At 39.0% G+C, this 19,390-nt stretch overlaps 1 protein-coding gene across 2 annotated transcripts in view; it reads right to left on the reverse strand.

Annotated features, from left to right (window-relative positions):
* The window catches only part of NKAIN2 (sodium/potassium transporting ATPase interacting 2), a 1,197,954-nt gene that overhangs the window by 25,047 nt on the left and 1,153,517 nt on the right, over window positions 1-19,390 (reverse strand). For both annotated transcript variants that reach the window (XM_040238999.1, XM_040239000.1), the window contains exon 5: window positions 1,672-1,732. In XM_040238999.1, coding sequence (XP_040094933.1) covers window positions 1,672-1,732 — 61 coding nt within the window. The remainder of the gene's footprint in view (window positions 1-1,671; window positions 1,733-19,390) is intronic.

Raw genomic sequence — 19,390 nt, forward strand, 5'->3', positions numbered from 1 at the left:
TTAATCTTGAACCATTCATCCAAGTCTTTGCTTCATAATGTTTTGTTTGCATATGTTTGCATTTCTGATTATGTCATTCTCTTTCTATTAACCGCCAATTGATTTGCCATCATGCAATACAAAATAAAGTGCAGACTCCTTTCTTTGTTATAACCATTTTTTATGCTGTCTCATCTGCTTCCAATCATCTCTGGGTGCCCACTTCTAGCACAGGGTGTAATTCAGTCATATTATCCTGGCTCCTCTGCCCCCAGCTTGGCAGGCTGTGATATGTCTTGATGCTTTTTCACCTTTTGCCCACATTGGCTACCCAGCAAATACTAATTTATTTTCCAAGATGAAACTCAAGAGAATTCTTCTCTATGAAACCATTCCTGATTCCTATTCTATCTCCCTACACTATACACTGTACAGAGTTTTATTACACTTATTTGTTCACATGTTTTTTTCCCCTACAAAGTCCTTAATTCTTAGAGGTAAAAGACTGCATATCATTCATCTAAAAACATCCAGAGACTGACATAGCGCTTCACATATTGAGGAGTATTTTGTAAATGCTTATTTGTAAATGACTATCATTTCCTTTTGCACACAGCATAATATAAACTATACACTGTATAGCCCTGATTTTACATCACGTGCAAGTATGATTGAGAACGTGTGTTCTCTAAATGAAACATCTGATACAGCCTCCTTCTTTCTAGTATGATTGGAAAGTGAAGCAGAAACACATGTTTCTCTGAGCATTTTCCTTGGATCGTCCTGTAACAGAGCACTGGATTATCATCTTTCCCCCCACTGTCTCAATACCCCAGTCATTATGAACATTTTTGAAAACCAAGAAAAATGATCCCCACCTCTGATTTTTCCTCAGAGTAAATATAGCTGTATGCACAAGTACCCAGAGATCCCGGAAGGACTTCTTCCAGTCCTCCTCTTTCAGATCCTTAGTGGGGGCAAGGAAGAATGAAACTCTCTATCTGCCAATTTTCGGAAGAGTAGAGGACAGTGGAGCCGCTTCAAGGCTTGTGAGAGGGCCCTGAGGTCTATACTTTGGATTAAACAGTAGTGCTAAATGCTGAGACTCTGAGGTAACATTCTTGCCATTTGTATCAAATTATAGCAACAAAACTGGGCTTCCCAGGTGGTGCTAGTGGTAAAGAACCTGCCTGCCTGTGCAGGAGACATAAGAGATGTGGCTTCGATCCCTGGGTCGGGAAGATCCCCTGGAGGAGGGCATGGCAACCCACTCCAGTGTTCTTGCCTGGAGAATCCCCATGGACAGAGGAGCTTGGTGGGCTAAATTCATAGGATCGCAGAGAGTTGGGCATGACTGAAGCAATTTAGCACACACACAGGAACAAAAAGGAACTATCAACATTTGGTTTCATGATTTCTTGAATTAATCTGAAGTTGGTTCTTGTGAGAATTTTTGAAACTTACTGCAAATTGTTGATTGTAGTGATCTGGAGTCCTGGGTGACACCCATTAGTTATCTGTATGCTGGATACTTTTATGAAAAACACTTTAGGCTGATGTGTACAAAGGGCTTAGTCCCTGGTTCTAACGATGTGTTAAGGGATATCGTCTGACAAGCAGATAGTCTAGGTAAGAGGCAGTACAGAGGATGCTCTGAACTTGAAAGAAACAGGATAGAGCTTTTATACTTACAGCTGTCCTCTTCTTCAGTTATACATTTCACAACATAACAGGCGTAGATGAACCCTGCCAGCTGAAACAAAATAAAGATGCTTTAGACATGAGGCAAAGGCAACAGTACTGGACCTCACTGGGGGAGTGGCTTTTCAAAGGCAGGCAGTTTTGACTAGATTTGGTGTTCCAAAATGGTTCATCAGACTGGTTCTAGATTCCAGTGTGGATTCTTGATTCGTATAATGTGCCTTACAAATGATTACATTACTCTGTTTTCCTTTGTTCTGCATTTACGTATGAGATTTGTTAATTGCCAGGCAATCTACAACAAATTATTTTAGGTCTTGAAAAAGAACTATGGCCATTCATTAATGGATTAACATTTGCATTTGTGCCAATCAACTTCTAATTCACTTTTCATTAGCCCAGAGTCTAAGATTCTAAAATTGGATTCCTGCTGACTAGCAGAAAAATGTTTCAAGGGAGAAATATTGAGGAGATTCCATGGAAAGTTGCATGAACACTTTGTAAGTAAAACTTGTTTAGACCATTTTCAGGAACCGAGACCAGGAACACAACATACCAGGTATAATCAAGATGACGTGCTACAGAAGAGCAGCAGGGTAGATAACCAGTATGCTCTGAACTGGGATTGCACACATCAGAGCATCCTTACCGAAACATGTGGCAGAGCTCCCTGTCGTCAGGGAAGCCTTTGCTCACTGAAACAAGTGTCTGTGAAGGAGCACAGCAAAGCTCTTGATGTAAATCCCCTCAGATGTCATAGTTTTGTGTTCCTTCATATAATTATTGAATCAAATAATGGAAGGAAGGAAACTAACTTCCTGATTTGTGGAAAATTTTTTCCCTCCAAATAATCCAGTCTGGGGGAATCCTAAAAAGCATATGCTCAGGATGGTGATGAACATTATTCACAATGACATTTCAGACAGGCATTGATCCGCTGAGTATTTGGCATTGGGGAAGGGAACCTTGGAAAAAAGGCTACCGTCTTCAATTAGGAAGCTAAGGTACAGAGCAGAGAGCTGCTGCTGTGAGAAGTCTAATGAACTTGTTTTTCCATTATCTGACAGATTGCAAATATTTCTGGAAGACATGAGTGAAACAGTTTAAGTCAGAGGGTACACTGAGAGATTTAATGGGAACTATTTGGAGCTAGAGAGAGGTCCAGTTCAAAGGAACTTTAGAAAATCTCTGATTTTAATTTGAGAAGGAAAGCATGTTCTGGCAGATTCTAGTTCTTTTTCAAAAAGAACTGGCATGAGATAAAGCGGTGGTTTTCCCAGCACAGAAGCAGCGACCCTGCTTCAGAGAGAGAAGTGGATGAGGAAAACTTGTGCAGAATATTCTTTACCAGCTTCTGTTTTCAGATCCTGAATGAGAGGAACAGTGGAGCCCCCCTGCCCTCCCACACCAAGTGGGTTATCTAAACTGTTACACATAATAATAAATAGAAAGCATACTGGGGCTTCCCAGAGGTGCTAGTGGTAAAGAACCTGCCTGCCAGTGCAGGAGACGTAAGAGACACAGGTTTGATTTCTGGGTTGGAAAGATCCCCTGAACGAGGGCATGGCAACCCACTCTAGTACTCATGCCTGGAGAATCCCATGGACAGAGGGAACCGGTGGGCTACAGTCCATAGGGTTGCAAAGAGTTGGACACGACTGAAGCGACTTGGCATATAGTGCAGATAACATACCACTGATGTTACGTTAGCCCTTAGGTTTTTAAAAAATGTGTTAGAAAAGTTACCAAATAACCATTTTTCTCTTTGTGGGTATTGGCAATAAAATTGTGATAATAAGAACTATTTCCTTATATAATGGAGTCATCAGAGTTACTGTTTTTATGAGATTTACTTTTCAAGTACTAGGTACTGTTAAAAAACCAGTGTGTCCTGTTTGGCTTCAGCAAGGATTTTGATATGACCAAGCAAAATCACACAGTGATTTGAGCATTTTCACGGATAGTGGGGAAAACAGATTATACTAACACTTTTTAATTTTTTATCTACCAGGACCCATGAAAATGCCCTCATCACTGAGTGACCTAGTCCCATTGGTGTTTTGTCTCAGGTGCTGGATCTGACACTTGCTAGGCAAAGAAGCTATGGGTTTGGTTAGATCCCCTGGGTACTGCTTGTATCTCGTCTTCTTCCTCTGCAGGAAGGTGTTACCATTGTGGCTAATGCCGTTGATTTATCCATCGTTCATCTCTTCAGGTTAGAATACTACAGGCAGCATTTTTTGCCAATCACAAGCTTTTCTCTTGATTTTCACTCATCACTTAATTACTTTGAAATGAAAATCTAGGTAAAGAGCACAGATAAATTCTGAGATTCAGGGCCAGTGAGTTTAAACTTCTCATTAAAGTGTCACTAGAATCTAGATTATTAAGTGTATTTCTCTCCCAGGATGCAGCCATAGCACTGTATTGTGCTTACCAGTGAGCTTTTAATTGTGTTCAGTTGCATTCTTTAACTATCAGGGGAGCGACTTTGATATAAAAGTAAATCCTGCTGCATTTCATTACAACAGCTTGCTGATTAAGAGAACTTCAGCTTTTAAATTGGTCACCTCTAAATACAAATGGAAATGAGTTTCCCCCAAATTAGTCAGAATTCATAAACCTCTGTTACCTTTCAATTTTCCTACACCGAATAAATTTCTAATTTAATTTTCACTCCCTCGCAGCAATTTATAAATTTACCTTCTGAAGAGCAGTTTCAAAGGATTTCTTACAGCTCTGAATACTTCCTATAACATGCAACTCTGTTAACTGTGCTCGGGCCACAAAGATGAACCAGGCTGGGTTTCCCAACCTTGGCACCACTGACGTTTTGGGTTGAGTGATTCTTTTTCTGTGGGCTCCGTTGTACCTTATAGGATGTATAACTACTAACACCCTATGATCAAGACAGTTTGACAATTGAGATAATCCAGAATATCTTGGAGAAGGAACCGGCAACCCACTCCAGTGTTCTTGCCTGGAAAGTCCCATGGATAGAGGAGCCTGGAGGTAGTTCATGGGGTCGCAGAGTCGGATACGACCGAGCGACTAAGTACAAAATGTCTCCAGACCTTACCATACATCCTTCAAAGGCAAAACTGCCCCTCGTTAGAGCCACTGTTATAGACACAGTCTAAAGGATCTTGCAATCTTGTGGCAGGGATACACATATAATTGTAATTCAAAGTAGATTAGGATAAGTGTCAGGAGGAAGGAAGAAAATTGATTGTCTTCTAACTGACAAACAGTAAACTGCCTGCTTTTGCTGTTAGCTCATTAAATCCTCACAACTGCCTTTGGAAGAGCATTATACGTATTTTTGCAGAGGAGTGGTAAAACGGGCCTTGCTTTGCCTGAGTGAGTTCATCAAGTGGGGAACTTACAGCTGTGTTCGAGGAAGAGCCAGTCCTTTCATCTGATGAGTGTGTGTGGACCTCATGTTAAAACAAGGGAAATAAAAGCTGTGAAGGCAGATTAGGGCTATAATCAGAAGGCTTTGAGTATGAATCACATTGCAATTCTGTGTCATTTTCTACACAATACACTGAAGGAGCGCCCTGACTTCAACCAAAAATGTATAAAATTTTTTGTGAAATACAAATCCTTCCTAATGTGATATGTTGCTCTCTTTATGGCCTCACTTCTCACCACTCCTTGTCTCAGAACTGACACCAGTATGAAGCTGTTGGCAGTTTGCTGACATTTATCAGACGGTTGCTCTCTGCTCTTTAACTCATTAACCCCTTCTGCCAACAAAGTGCCCGGCCACTCTACACCTGCTCCCTTTCTTCCTCACTCAGTCCTGCACCTTTGAGTAGTTCTGACTCATCCTTTAAGACTGAACAGAAGTGTTGCCTCCCCAAAGAACTGGGAATCCATCCCCTGGGTAGATTGTTAAGTGACAGGCTGGCATTTTTGGAGATAGATCTTGAGAAATGGTGGAGGGGGCTTTGAGAGGGAATAACCAGAGGAAAGGTGAGAACACCTTCCCAGCAGAACTCAGACAGCCTGCGGGATGATGTGGATTTCATTCAGGGAGGAGCAAGATGGCCCCACTTCTGAGAAGTTTGGGTCATGTGAAGGGGAGTAATGGTGCCCAAAGCAAGAAACAGTGACCGACATTGTCATAGTAGGTCTGAATACCTGAAATTAAAATAAAATTATTTTGTTCCTTATATAAAGATGGCTGGAATAACAATGGCTAGATACTGGTCATACTGTATTCATGCTAGGCAAACATATAATCATCCTCTTGTAGAAAATCAAAATATTACAGTTGTCTTAGTCTTTGGCATGCAGAGCAGAACTAAGCCTAAATCTTTATTTTTATTCATCTTTTCACCTTGACACATCTAATATGATTTGTTCACTTCTAATTCACCTTATAGGGAATTACATATCATCTTGATATCATTACTGGCTGAAAGGAAATGATACTTTATAACTAAATCAGATTAAAATTCTTTTTTGTATCAACAAACCAAATTATGACTCTGTGTCCCAGAAATTCACTTAGAAGCTAATAGGTAAGTAGAAACTAAAATCTTTGGTAAGTATTTAAAAAGATTTAATTGTAATAATTGAAAATGTAACAACTTTAGTGTTTCAAATATTATCTTTTTGACTTTTTTTTTTTTTTCAGGAAGTTGTGCTAGATGTACTTTTTCCTAACCCTCCCCTTAAGTAGAGCCGAAAACCCTGGACATTATATATATGTGTGTGCTTAGTCACTCAGTCACGTCCAACTCTTTGTGACCCCATGGACTGTAGTCTTCAAGGCTCCTCTGTCCACGGAGTTTCCCAGGCAGGAATGGTGGAGTGAGTTGCCATTTCCTCCTCCAGGGGATCTTTCTGACCCAGGAATTGAAACCCTGTCTCCTGTGGCACCTGCACTGGCAGGCAGATTCTCTTCCATTGAACCACCTGGGAAGCCATATATATATAAATATATAAACACATGTAGGAAGGCTCTGAAAGGTGGGAAGAAGGTAGACTGACTAGGAATCTTGGGACCCAAGGAAGGACATAGGAGTGAATTTCCTGCTTTTTTTTTTCTATTTTTGGTCTTGTGTATACCCTGCTTGGAGCTCAGGAAGCCCACAGCCCAGAAATGCCAATGGACACACATAGGAAAAAAGCCGCAACAGAAGCCTGCTGTCTGACCAAAGGACCAGGGAAGGGAAAGCCTAGCAAGACAAAAAAAAAATTAAAGACAATAATTTTGGGGGTCACAAAGAGTCGGACATGACTGAGCGACTGAACTGAACTGAACTGAATAGCCCTTCTTTAACTAACAACACAGAAAAAACTATAGCCCCACTGCCCAACCACAGCAGCAAAGAGTGTGGAGCCAAGTTCTCACCTCTGTCTAGGCTGTGATATCTGAGAAGTCAGAAAGGGAGCCTGGACTTTCATTTCTTCCAGGAAGGAGGAAATCCCCTTCTGTAGTGTCTGCAGAGATCACAGAGGGAGTTTGGACTTGTAGCCTCTCTCTGGAGTAAGGAGCACCCCTCGCTTCCCAACAGTGCCTTGTCAGAGGCGCTTAGTGGGTAATCAGGTCTTTCACCAATGCCCAGCAGCAGGGAGGTCAATCCCCTGGCCCATGGTATCAGATGAAGCCAAATGGGATCAGTAACAAGGCCCTCCTACCCCTCCCAGCTATGGAGGTACCAGTGAAGGCTGAGTGGAAAGGAGCTTCCACTATCTCCAAGCCTTAAAAAGAAGCCCTTCCTCTCTTGAATTTCAGTTGAGTTTGAGTGGGGAAGCTGGACTTCTAACCCTTACTCAGAAGTAATGAGTAGGTTGGTATCTCTCCTTCTCCTGCCAAAGTAGCACCAGAGAAAACCAGCTAATCAGAAGGTTTAAGAAAGAAAGATACAGTCTCATAATGTAATACCCAAATGCCCATGTTTCAGTCCAAAATTCCTCACTATAGCAATAAGGATAATGTTCTCAACATGAATGAAAACAGGCGACGGATGGAAGCTGATATAGTGTGAAGCTAACATAGTGTGACAGAAATGTTAGAATTATCTGGCAGACATTTTAGAGCAAAAAAAGAAAATTAGGAACAAGAAATTAGGAACACACTTGAATGGGAAAAAAAAGTGTCAGCAAAGAAATAGAAGATGTAAAGAAGACCCAGATTGAAAATATAGAACTGAAAAAAAAGAAATATCCAAAATTAAGCTCAGCTGCAGAATGGAGGAGACAGAACTAAAAAAGTGAGCTTGAAGATAGAACAATAGAAATTACCCAATGTAAAAACAAGAGAGAAAAACAGTAGACTAAAAAAAATGGACACAGCCTCATACAGCCATGAGACTGTTAAAAAAAAAAACAACTAACATTTGTATCATTGGAGTTCTGAAAGGAAAGAAAAAAAAAGAGCCCTACTGAAAAAGTGCTCAAAGAAACAGTGACTGCAAATTTCCCAAATTGGACTTACATAGTCAAGAAGCTGATTGAAGCCCAAATAGGAAAAACCCACAGAAATTCATACCAATATACACGATGGTCAAAATTTAGAAAGCCAACTATAGAAATCTTGGAAGAAGGAAAATGGAAATATTTATGTATAGCTACTATGGAAAACAGTTTGAAGTTTTCTTAAAAAAACTAAAATGCAACTACAGCATAACCCAGCAACATACTCCTGGCCATTTATGCCAGAGAAAGGAAGATGTGTTCACACAATAAACTGTACACAAAAGCGCATAGCAGCTTTATCCGTAATAATCCCAACCTGGATGCAGTCCCGATGTTCTTCATAGAATGAATTGGCATATCTGTATTATGGAATACAACTCAGCAGTACAAGAAAGGGGCTAGTGATACATGCATCGACCTGTATAAATTTTCATAGAATTTAGCTGAATGATAAAGCCAATTCCAAAAGTTATATCCAGTATGATTCCATATAAATAACATTCTTGATGTGACAAAATCAGAGAAATGGAAAACAAATTAGTTATTGCCAGGACTAAGGAAAGTGGCGTGTCACAGGGAATGTGACCATAAAAAGGCAACAGGAGGGATCCTTGACAGTACCAACGTCACCATCCGGATCGTGCTATTGTACTTTAGTTTCTGCAAGTGTTACTGTTGGGCTAAAGGGTACACAAGACCTCTCTGTATTATTTCATAGAATTGCATTATGTATTTCACTATTATTTTGAAATATTTCACCACTGTTTTCTATGTATTTCTACAATTATTTAACAAAAAATTAATTTAAAAATACTACATTCTAGGTAACTGTCATTTATGTTAAAAGACCTTTTGTATTATAATTTCTAAATTTACAAATATATTTAAACAAAGTGGATGTACTTGTTTTCTTAAGTACAATGACACATTTTAATTCTGATCTCTTAGATCAACATAGAAGTTCACAATAGTTATTTATACTGATACAATATGGAATTATTATTCAACACTCGTATTTTAGACTGGGAGTGGAGATGGGGGTAGCAAACACTATTTTTTTTTTTGTATTTGCAATTATCTCATTCTCGACTAGTTCTGTGTTTCATTTAAATTAAATCATCTATTTTTGTTCTGAATTATAACTCAGATGCTATAAGCCCATGACTTTGAACTGAAGGATATTATCCCCTCACAAAATATACCTTTAAGTTGCAAATCATTTTACTTCTTTGCATCTTATTCCATTTAGGTATTTTGAGATTACTTTAGCAAAGTATTCTAATATGATATAATTAATACCAGTGTCATTAATGAAGGTCTTTCATATGAAATATTTTTTATGTGGACTGGTGTATCATTTTAGCTGTCCACCAGATTATTCTTATCCTAAACTATTCCAGTGGTTGTGCTGTTAAGCAGCACACTGCAAATTTTCTTTGCTACAGATAATCCAGGTGCAGTTACCAACCTACAGTAACTCACAGAGGATTGCCTTTAGGGCTATTGTGAAAGTTCACAGCCTACTGAGTCAGAAAAGCTTTCCAGAGGATCAGAAACATATCTTAATACCAGCCTTTAGGTATTGTGCCGCATCACCAAGCATGACTGTATTAAACACTTTTTAAAAGATTAAATAAAAGTAGACATACATGCAAACTTGCATTATCTGCTTAAGGGTAGGAAATGGACTGAACCAAATGCCAACGCTGGCTTAACCAATAACTCCTGTTCTAAATTGGCCTCTGGAGACTGGTAGATTTCTTCAGGCCAATGTTACCTAAAGGTTACCCGAGTTCAAATGAGTCTAATGTATTAGTAAAGTTGGAAGAGCAGGAGATTCTCAGGCAGTGTAAAAGATCACTAATAAAACTCAAATGTCATCATGGCTAATAACCTCTCTCAAAGTTTAAGTATCACATTAGTTTAAAAACTGTATTGAGAGCAGTAGTTCATGCATTCTATATATCTGCTAGTTGTGTGTTGCGTGTAGTCACTCTTTGCGATCCCGCAGACTGTAGTCCGTCAGGCTCCTCTGTTTATGCAACTCTCTAGGCAAGAAGGATCCTGGTTGGCTGCCATCTATGGGGTCGCACAGAGTCGGACACAACTGAAGTGACTTAGCAGCAGCAGCAGCAGCAGCAGCAGCAGCAGCAGCAGGCAAGAATACTGGAGTGGGTTGCCATTCACTTCTCCAGGGGATCTTCCCAATCCAGGGATCGAACCTGCGTCTTCTGCATTGGAGGCAAATTCTTTACCGTGGAGCCTATAGGGAAGCCCATCTGCCAGTTGGGAGGAGATCAAAGAAATGGCTGGTCTAGTGCAATAGAACTGCCACGACACACCTTTAGTTTTTGAAAGAGGACCCATAGTAGGAGTTTGTAACCAAAACTGTTCACTGAAAATAACTGGCATTATATTATACACCTAAAACTAATACAATGTTATGTGTCAATTTTATCTCAATTTTTTAAAAAAGAAAATGATTGGAAAATGCAAAAGGCTGTCTATCAATAACCCTCTACTATTTTGATAATAAAACTAAGTTTAAGATTGTATACATGTCACATGTAATAGGGACCCTGATTTATTCACAGTGAAGCATTTGAGAAAGTGCAGTGTTGCAGTGCCCTATAACACGTAAAAATTCAACACTGTCCAGCGGCAACTTTGAACAAAAGAAGTACCTAATGCTTTTGTGAGCAAATGGTACAAACAGCATCATTTTTTTTTGCTCAGAGGTAATAGGGGGAACCTACCAATGGCACCCCACTCCGGTACTCTTGCCTGGAAAATCCCAAGGGTGGAGGAGCCTGGTAGGCTGCAGTCCTTGGGGTCGCTAAGAGTCGGACACGACTGAGCGACTTCACTTTGACTTTTCACTTTCATGCATTGGAGAAGGAAATGGCAACCCACTCCAGTGTTCTTGCCTAGAGAATCCTAGGGATGGAGGAGCCTGGTGGGCTGCCGTCTATGGGGTCGCACAGAGTCGGACACAACTGAAGTGACTTAGCAGCAGCAGCAGCAAAGCAAAATTAATTGTACAAAAAGTTAGACATATGTAAACATGAATTAGCTCATCTTAGGTTATGTCAGCATTAGCAGACAAGGATAAAGGTGTTCAGTGTGTTTCACTGAAGGAGGTGTGCTGTTCCAGAGATGACAGTGGGAGTACAAAGCCAGATTCTTCTGAAGAGACTAGAATTGTACTGAAATAGTAGTTGCAAAAACGACCTGTTTGTTTAAAAAAGGTGCTCAAACTAAATTAACATTTCTTTTCCAGAGGTGCTAGGTTAGAAGATAAGGGAAATGTGGGCTTCAGCACACATCATACCACGATATTTCAAGAAATCGTGACTAAGATGACGTCATGAGAATATATATATGTAAATGTGTAGGATGTATGTGAAGACTATACCCTGGATCTGTATCTGGTTAAAGACCCAGACTCTGAAAAGAACCGTGATGAAGAGATCAGCTTAGAATTGGAGGGCAGTTTCAGTAGCATGCTTCAGGTGTCCCACCTTAAGTCTCAGTCTGTATGTCATTTTAAAATTCTTGAGAAAGAACCACAAGGATCTAGTGATCAAATTCTGTAATTAGATGCAGCGTTCCTAAACTAGTGGTGTGGTCCTTGGCTAGAGGAAGGGAATACTGTGTAAACAAAGTATTTTTACAAACAAAGCATGTTTTACACATCCTATGTAAAGCAAAGGAGGTGAATAGCCCTATTTCCTTCTGGTCTCATCAGTCAGAACACTGACAGTGTTTGATGCTGGTACCACAGCTGACGAGAGATACTTGACAGAATTGTACCCACCCTGTGAAGCGAGACAGTGGAATGAGAGATGATGAGTAAATGTTCTGGCTCATAGAAAGGTCTCTGTGAACATTGTGAGGAGGAGGAGTAGGACAGAGAATTTTCTGTGTAATTTGATGGTGGACTGTTTTCTCGGACCATCACTGAAAACCACATGACCTCTGTGATCACTTCCTGTCAGAGATTTTAAAAGTATTTAGTGAATAAATTATCACTGTTTAGAAATGAAAATTTGGAAACGGTAGGCCCGTTCATGTTTTCTGTAAGCGTAACATTTCTGTATAAATAACATTTAACAAAGAGCAAAGTGAGCACCTCTGCCCATTACTTTAGTGAATAATCTGTTTCTCTGTGTTAAAGTAGCTGTGATGAAGTACTGTAGGCCATTCAATATTTGGGGTGTGGTGAATAAGACATTATCCTTGGTCTCTAAGATTCTGTCTGGTTCACATTTCTAGGAGAATCTAAGATCCTTACAACAAGATCACTGCATACGTGTTGGCACAAGGCCTCTGCTTAGGCAGAAGTCATTCCTTCCAATTTCATCTGAGAATACTAAGGAGATTGGACTTCACAAGAGACCTTTCTGGAATTGACCAGTTATCATCTTCCAGTCTAGAAGTTGATTTCCATTGAACTGTTTCTTTACAGAATCAGGAGCTGAGTCAAGAAATATAGCTGGGACTCATAAATCTCATGGAGAAGGCAATGGCAACCCACTCCAGTACTCTTGCCTGGAAAATCCTAGGGATGGTGGAGACTGGTGGGCTGCTGTCTGTGGGTCACACAGAATTGGCATGACTGAAGTGACTTAGCAGCAGCAGCAGCATAAATCTCACTGGGCAAAAAAAAAAAAAAAAAAAAAAAAAAACTCACTGGGCACACTATAAGCTTGACCTCTCACTCCTTTCTGGCTTGTTGAGCCAGCTGGAATGTCCGCATGGCTCGGGAGGCACACACTGTCCTCTCATAGCCCAGAGTTTCAGCCCAGGCTGACTGGTTACGTGGTAGGAGGTGAGAAAGGGTTAATGTTGTCCAACTTTGACTATTCATAAATCATTTCTTCTTTTGGAAGATAATGAGTATCAGAAAAAGTGTTACATGACAGTCTCACTATTATATTTAAAAATTACTGATTAACATTGTATAAAAATAATGTCAACAAGAAGAGTGCTCTCATTGTACTAAAAAAAGAAAAAAAAAAAGAAATAGGAAACAGGGCATACCAGCTAGAGAGAAAAGTTGCTTCAGAATGTTACAGTAAACGTAGATGTATTTTTTAAGGGTTTGAAAAATGGTTAAATAGGAAGCTTAGAGCAATCAGTGGCTTGACCATGGCATCTGTGGGAATAAGCTTTATGCTTTATGAAAAGGTATTTTATGTAGCATTCAACGAAGCTTGCTTTTGAAGCAGAGTACTTCTGTAACATGTGGCTGAGGAAGATGCATGGGAATGAAGGTAGTAACAGGAAAAGAACCCCCAAGGGGAATAAGATGTGGATTGTGGAAGACACAAATTTGAAGACCAGTTCTTCCCAAAGCAATTTTAAAAAGTGCAAAACTGAATTAAAGTGTCATTTAAAAGACCCGTCAGCTCTTCCTTGGCTAGCAGAGTAATCTAGTTGGAGTGAATAACTTCAGAGTCAGAACTTGGCTATGATTGGTGTTCTTCACTGTCCCTCTCTTCCTTTCTATCTGAGTTACCTTCTTCAACATAAATCCTAGATTACCTTCTTTCTGCAGAACACGTGGCCAGTATGAGGATGAAAGATACTGAAGATGGTCCTTCAGAATAGAAGGGTTTCATTAATTAATGGTAATACAGTTGTTACCACTTGGGAATATATCAACTAGGAAAAAAGGCAGCTGTATTAGTGTGTTTACTTCTTCATTTTTCAGTGTATAAATTTCAAACAACCAATCATCTAACGAGCCCCTCGTGTCCTGGGAGATAGAAAAGGAAAGGCTAGTGATTACAATTCACAGCAATAGCTAACATTGTTGAAGTGTTCACTATATTCTGGGCATATGTTCACATCTTTATAGCTATTGTCTTATCTGTTCTTTCCAGAACCAAGGAGAGATTTTCCATCATTACCCATAATTTAAAGAGAGAAAGCCGAGGCCTGGGGGAAATTAAATGATGCTTCGAGATTAAGAGATAGTAAGGAGAGGACTTGAATCCAGGTCTATAAACCTGAAATACTATGTCTGTCACTCTTACATGGTATTGTTAATTTACCCAATAGGCAAAACTGACTCCTCTCACACAAGGGGAACATAAGATTCTAAAACTCTGAGTGAATTTATATTCAGAAAAATCCTAAAATTAAGTTCACCTACTTTTCCAAGTTGGAAATTTGAACATAGATGATAATATTGAGCTTTGGACTAATGGAGGTTGGAAATCAGCAAGAAAAAAACTGGCTCAGCTACCAGACAAGCCACAGAAGAGTTAATGCCACTCATGGGGAGCCTGGGGTGTGTAGGAAAACTGGAATGTTCCTCCCACTCATTTAATTACTATTTCAGTCCTTTTTCAGTAGTTCAGAATTGTTTATAGATGCTTCTACACACTGGGGCTTCCCTGATAGCTCAGTTGGTAAAGAATCTGCCTACAATGCAGGAGAACCCAGTTCAATTCCTGGGTCAGGAAGATCTGCTGGAGAAGGGATAGGCTACCCATTCCAGTATTGTTGGGCTTCCCTTGTGGCTCACCTGGTAAAGAATCTATCTGCAATGAGGGAGACCTGGGTTCAATTCCTGGGTTGGGAAGATCCCCTGGGGAAGGGAAAGGCTACCCACTTCAGTACTCTGGCCTGAGAATTCCATGGACTGTACTGTACAGTCTACAGGGTCACAAAAAGTTGGACATGACTGAGTGACTTTCACTTTCCACACACCAGAGTGGGCTTCTTATATTAGAATTTATTGGTGAGCCACTAATTACCATCAGTTTACTGCTGGTGAACAAAGCAAATGGCACATTACGTGAATAGTGATAGGGGCCATATGGTTCTAAGAGCCTGAAAATCTAAACAGTGGCTTTCCTTGCTCATATGATAAAGAATCAATACCAGACATTCAAGAACTTACCTGATTTGGTTCAAGCTTATCCTTCCAGCACCAACTCTTATGGCTTCCCTTTACCTTTGCATATTAAATATCCAAGCAATTACCCCCATCTATATGACATACTGTTTGATACCTTCATGCTTTTAAATATGGCTCTTCTCTAGCCAAGAAATAAAATTTAACACCATATAGTGAGTGTCTATATGCAGCATGGGTTACTTCAAGACTACTTTTCAGAGAAGTGTTTCCTAAATGTCAAAAGGCACAGATAGGTACTTTCTGCTCTTTACTCATATAGCACCCGGTTAAATACCTTTATTATACAACTTCATTCATCTTATTGTAATTCTTTTTTTTTTTTTTTTGCCTATTAACTCTTAAACTCAGCTATGAGGATTCTCAAGACCACCCAAGAATGTGTTTCTGATCCCAGAAAGTTCCCTCTTGCCCCTTTCTTATCATCATTTCTCCCATTCCCACCTCACTTACTAGGCAACCACTGTTTGGAATTTAGTAACCATATGATGGGGCTTCTCTGGTGGCTCAGATGGTAAAGAATGTGCCTGCGATGCAGTAGACCTGGGTTTCGTCCCTGAGTTGGGACGATTCCCTGGAGAAGGGAATAGGGGAATAGCTACCCACTCCAGTAATCTTGCCTGAAGAATCCCATGGACAGAGGAACCTGGTGGACTACAGTCCATGGGACTGCAAAGAGTCAGACACGACTGAGCAGCTAAGCGCACATGCAACCATATAGTAATTTTGTGGAGTCTTCATACACAAAGCAGAATCATACTGCTTTGTGTATGGCTTGTTCCACTGAACATGCTATTTTTGAGATTAATCCCAAGATATTGCATGCATCTGTAATTTAATCTGTTTTATTTTCAACTGGCATTTGCTTGTATGAATATTCATATATCAGTTAACTTTAGCTACATAACAAACCACCCCAAAATTTAGGGTTTGAAACAGCAACCATTCATTTTTTGCCCATTGTCCTGTGGTTTGGCAATTTGGGCTGAGTTCAGATGGGCAGTTCTTTTGCTAGACTTGGTTGAGTTCACGCTTGCATCTGTAGTTGATTGTCAATCATCTAGGCAGCTCTTTTCTTCAGGGTTGGCTGATTATTAGTTGAGGTGACGAGGACAAATGTACCACTTACTTGTGGTCTCACATATTTAATCATCTATCAGGGAAATCTGGCTTGTGCAAACTGATGTGGCATATGCCCAGAGCAGTAATAATAGGTTGAACTTTTCAAATCTCTGTTTGTATTATTTTTGCTATCATCCCAATGTCAAAATGAATGGGTTGCCATTATAGCAAAAATCTCCCATGATACTCCAATTTACTTATCTATTAATCCGTTGAGGGAAACTCTAGTTGTCTCCAGATTTGGGGTGCTATGAATTAAGCTACCCTAAACATTTTCTACAGATATTTTTGTGAAGCTGTATTTTCCTTTATCTTAAAGTGATACCAACTAGTGGAATTGCTGGGTCATTACAGGGTAGGAGCTTGGCTGAATGGAAGTGGTCTGGGTCTCTGGAAATAATTAGCAGAGAGAACAAACTGTGGATTCTTCAAGAATATAGATTGTTAGTACCCAACTTTTGTCTTTACTTTTTGGTATGTTTGTGCAATGTGATCATCTTCTCAGTATCTGATTGTACCCTAAACTTCAGTGAAGTTTTGTTATGCATTCTTACATTAGCAGTCTTTTGGAGGAACTAAAGGGATCAAGGTGACAGTGTACAAAGATGAGATATAAGGAGACAATTGAGAATTCAGTTAAAAGAGTGGAGTAAGGGTGTCAAGAAAGACCACAAGATTCTCCCAGTGATACTTCTGAATAAATTGTGTATGGAGTAGAAGTTTGGACTACCTTTTAATCCTGAAGAATAAATTGATTCCATTAGATGGAAGGCTTTTATTGGCAAATGAATAAGCATAATGCCTAGCACTTAGCGCTCAAAAATTAACTAGTTTCTATTTCCATTTAGTTCCAATTCTGTATCTTGGGCTAAGTCAAACAATTATACTTTAGGGTTTCCTGATTAAATAGTGACAAGAAGTTATGTTTGGTATAGGTTACAAGTCAATATGAAGATAAAAAAGTCATAACTATGAATGTACTTTGAGTTCCTAGGAGAAATATTCTATGCTTTTATCAGTCACATCATCTCTAGATGTTCATCAGACTCAGATTCTATTCAAACATCCTCCTCAAGAAGGAAGGAGGTCTTTTTACTTCTTTTATGTTCCCAGATGTATTGATTGTCTCAAGTGGTTTCTGTTTCTGCTTCCTACCTTTTTTAACTTTAAGGATTCACAAGTTGAGAACTGTCAGCTGCTTTAGAGATTTTTATGTTTTCATAAAAATGTTATTTATGTTTTTGATTTTTATGATTTTCAGCTTCTAAAATTGAAGTTTTAACATAAGCATTAGAGTATTTATCTTACACAAATTTTACAAGTCCTTAAAAGATATTTATTCTTTCTTAGTAAATATCATTCATGGAGTTTTCCTATTAGTTTCTTATCAAACTAATTTTATCTGTATTACAGGTTCTTATTTTCTCCAATTATTATATCATTAAAGTTTTCTCATTATACACTTGTCAAAAATCATCAGAGTACAGCATTGATGACTCCATTAAAGAAATAAGGGGAGAGAAAACAAAAGAGGGGAAAGAAGAATTTGATAAGTTTGTAAAGATATGAAAAAAAAAAAAAGACTGCTGAGAATGGCCCCCATGCAAGGATTAAAAAAAAAAATTAGTATTTACAAATTATGATCCAAATGCTGTAAGAACCATGTTTTTGTTTCTTTAATTCAGCATATTAATATTTATACTGACTTGTTTTTCTTGCCCCTAATCTGGGAAAATATGTTTTTCATTCCATTGTATTATTTACTATACTTGAGAATGCACAAAGGACCACACTCTTCATAGCCACAGCGTCAGCTCAAAGGGAGAGAGAGCTGTCCGCTTTTTTCTTTCCTTAAAGATGCTATCATTATCAGTTCTCCCAGAAAAGTGGAGCTTGATGACATTCTTCTTCTCACTTTATCTTAATGACTTAAAAAAATTGTTGAAACCTTACTACTGAATGTTGTTGCTGTGTGTGTGTGTGTGTGTGTGCATGTGTGTGTATATGAATGTGGGTCTTAAGAGAGCAAGAAATACTGAGTAAGTGATGGCATTCCATTGGTTTTCATGGTCTTTTATGAAGGTTGACTCAGTTCTAAAATTGGTCCCCATCTGCTTCTGCAGATCAATTTTCTAAAATTCAGACAAGTCTAAGATTTTTTCTACCCCTAATTTCCCCCTCCAGTTCTTAAGTCCCCATCTAGAATTTGTTTGTGACCAAGTTTGCTTCCTTCTAAATCCCCTTGTTCAAATAGCTGATTCCCAACTATTTGCAACTTCATCATTCCAGTATATGACACTCCATCTTACAGCTTCCGGAAAAGCAGGTAGACTTTGCTGTTCCTCATCTCTGATGAACATATTCAATCTGAGAGTATTAGAAAATAATAAAATCAGCATTTTACTATGCTCATACACAAAGTCTTTTATTCCTCACAGTCTTCTTATGAGTGTAGGTATAATTATATTCTCTTTGTAGATGAAGATTTGGGGTTATAGAGAAGTTAAATGACTGCTTTGAAATCACCTGCTATCAAGCTGTGGGGCTGGGATTTTAATCTGGGCAGGCTGGCTCTAGAATATATGTTCTTGACCACTATTCTACACTGCCATTTCCTGCTAGGACCCTAAAAACTGCATTCTTCTTGGCATTATGTGTTTTTGGAATGCTTGTTTTATGTACGAAGGTGTGTCCCTTGAAATGCAGCTAGTTAGGAAAGTAAGCATAAATAAGTATCAAAAAGCATTACTTTCACCCTGGTCTTTAACATTTATTTCTTAAAAATCCAAAGTAAAGGGAAGACATTTTATTATATTTAAATCCTTAGGCAATTAGAAAATCTGATTGCATGGTAATATATTTCATTGATTACATTTTATTTTACAGAGGTAAAAATATCAGGCTCAAATGAATTATTTCTGTTTCTTAATCACAATTAATAGACTAAACACTTAAGCCTCTAAACTAAGTTGCCTATCTACATGTAAGATGAAATAAACTGTGATAAAGGTTAAATATGGAACCCAGCAGTAGAAAAAAGGAAACTCTTAAATTTTATAAAGTCCCTTGGACTGCAAGGAGATCCAACCAGTCAATCCTAAAGGAAATCAGGCTTGGATATTCATTGGAAGGACTGATGCTGAAGCTGAAACTCCAATACTTTGGCCACCTGATAAGAACTGACTCATTGGAAAAGTCCCTGATGCTAGGAAAGATTGAAGGCTGGAG

This window comes from Oryx dammah, unplaced genomic scaffold (genome assembly GCF_014754425.2).
Source record: "Oryx dammah isolate SB20612 unplaced genomic scaffold, SCBI_Odam_1.1 HiC_scaffold_4, whole genome shotgun sequence".
NCBI classification, from domain to species: domain Eukaryota; kingdom Metazoa; phylum Chordata; class Mammalia; order Artiodactyla; family Bovidae; genus Oryx; species Oryx dammah.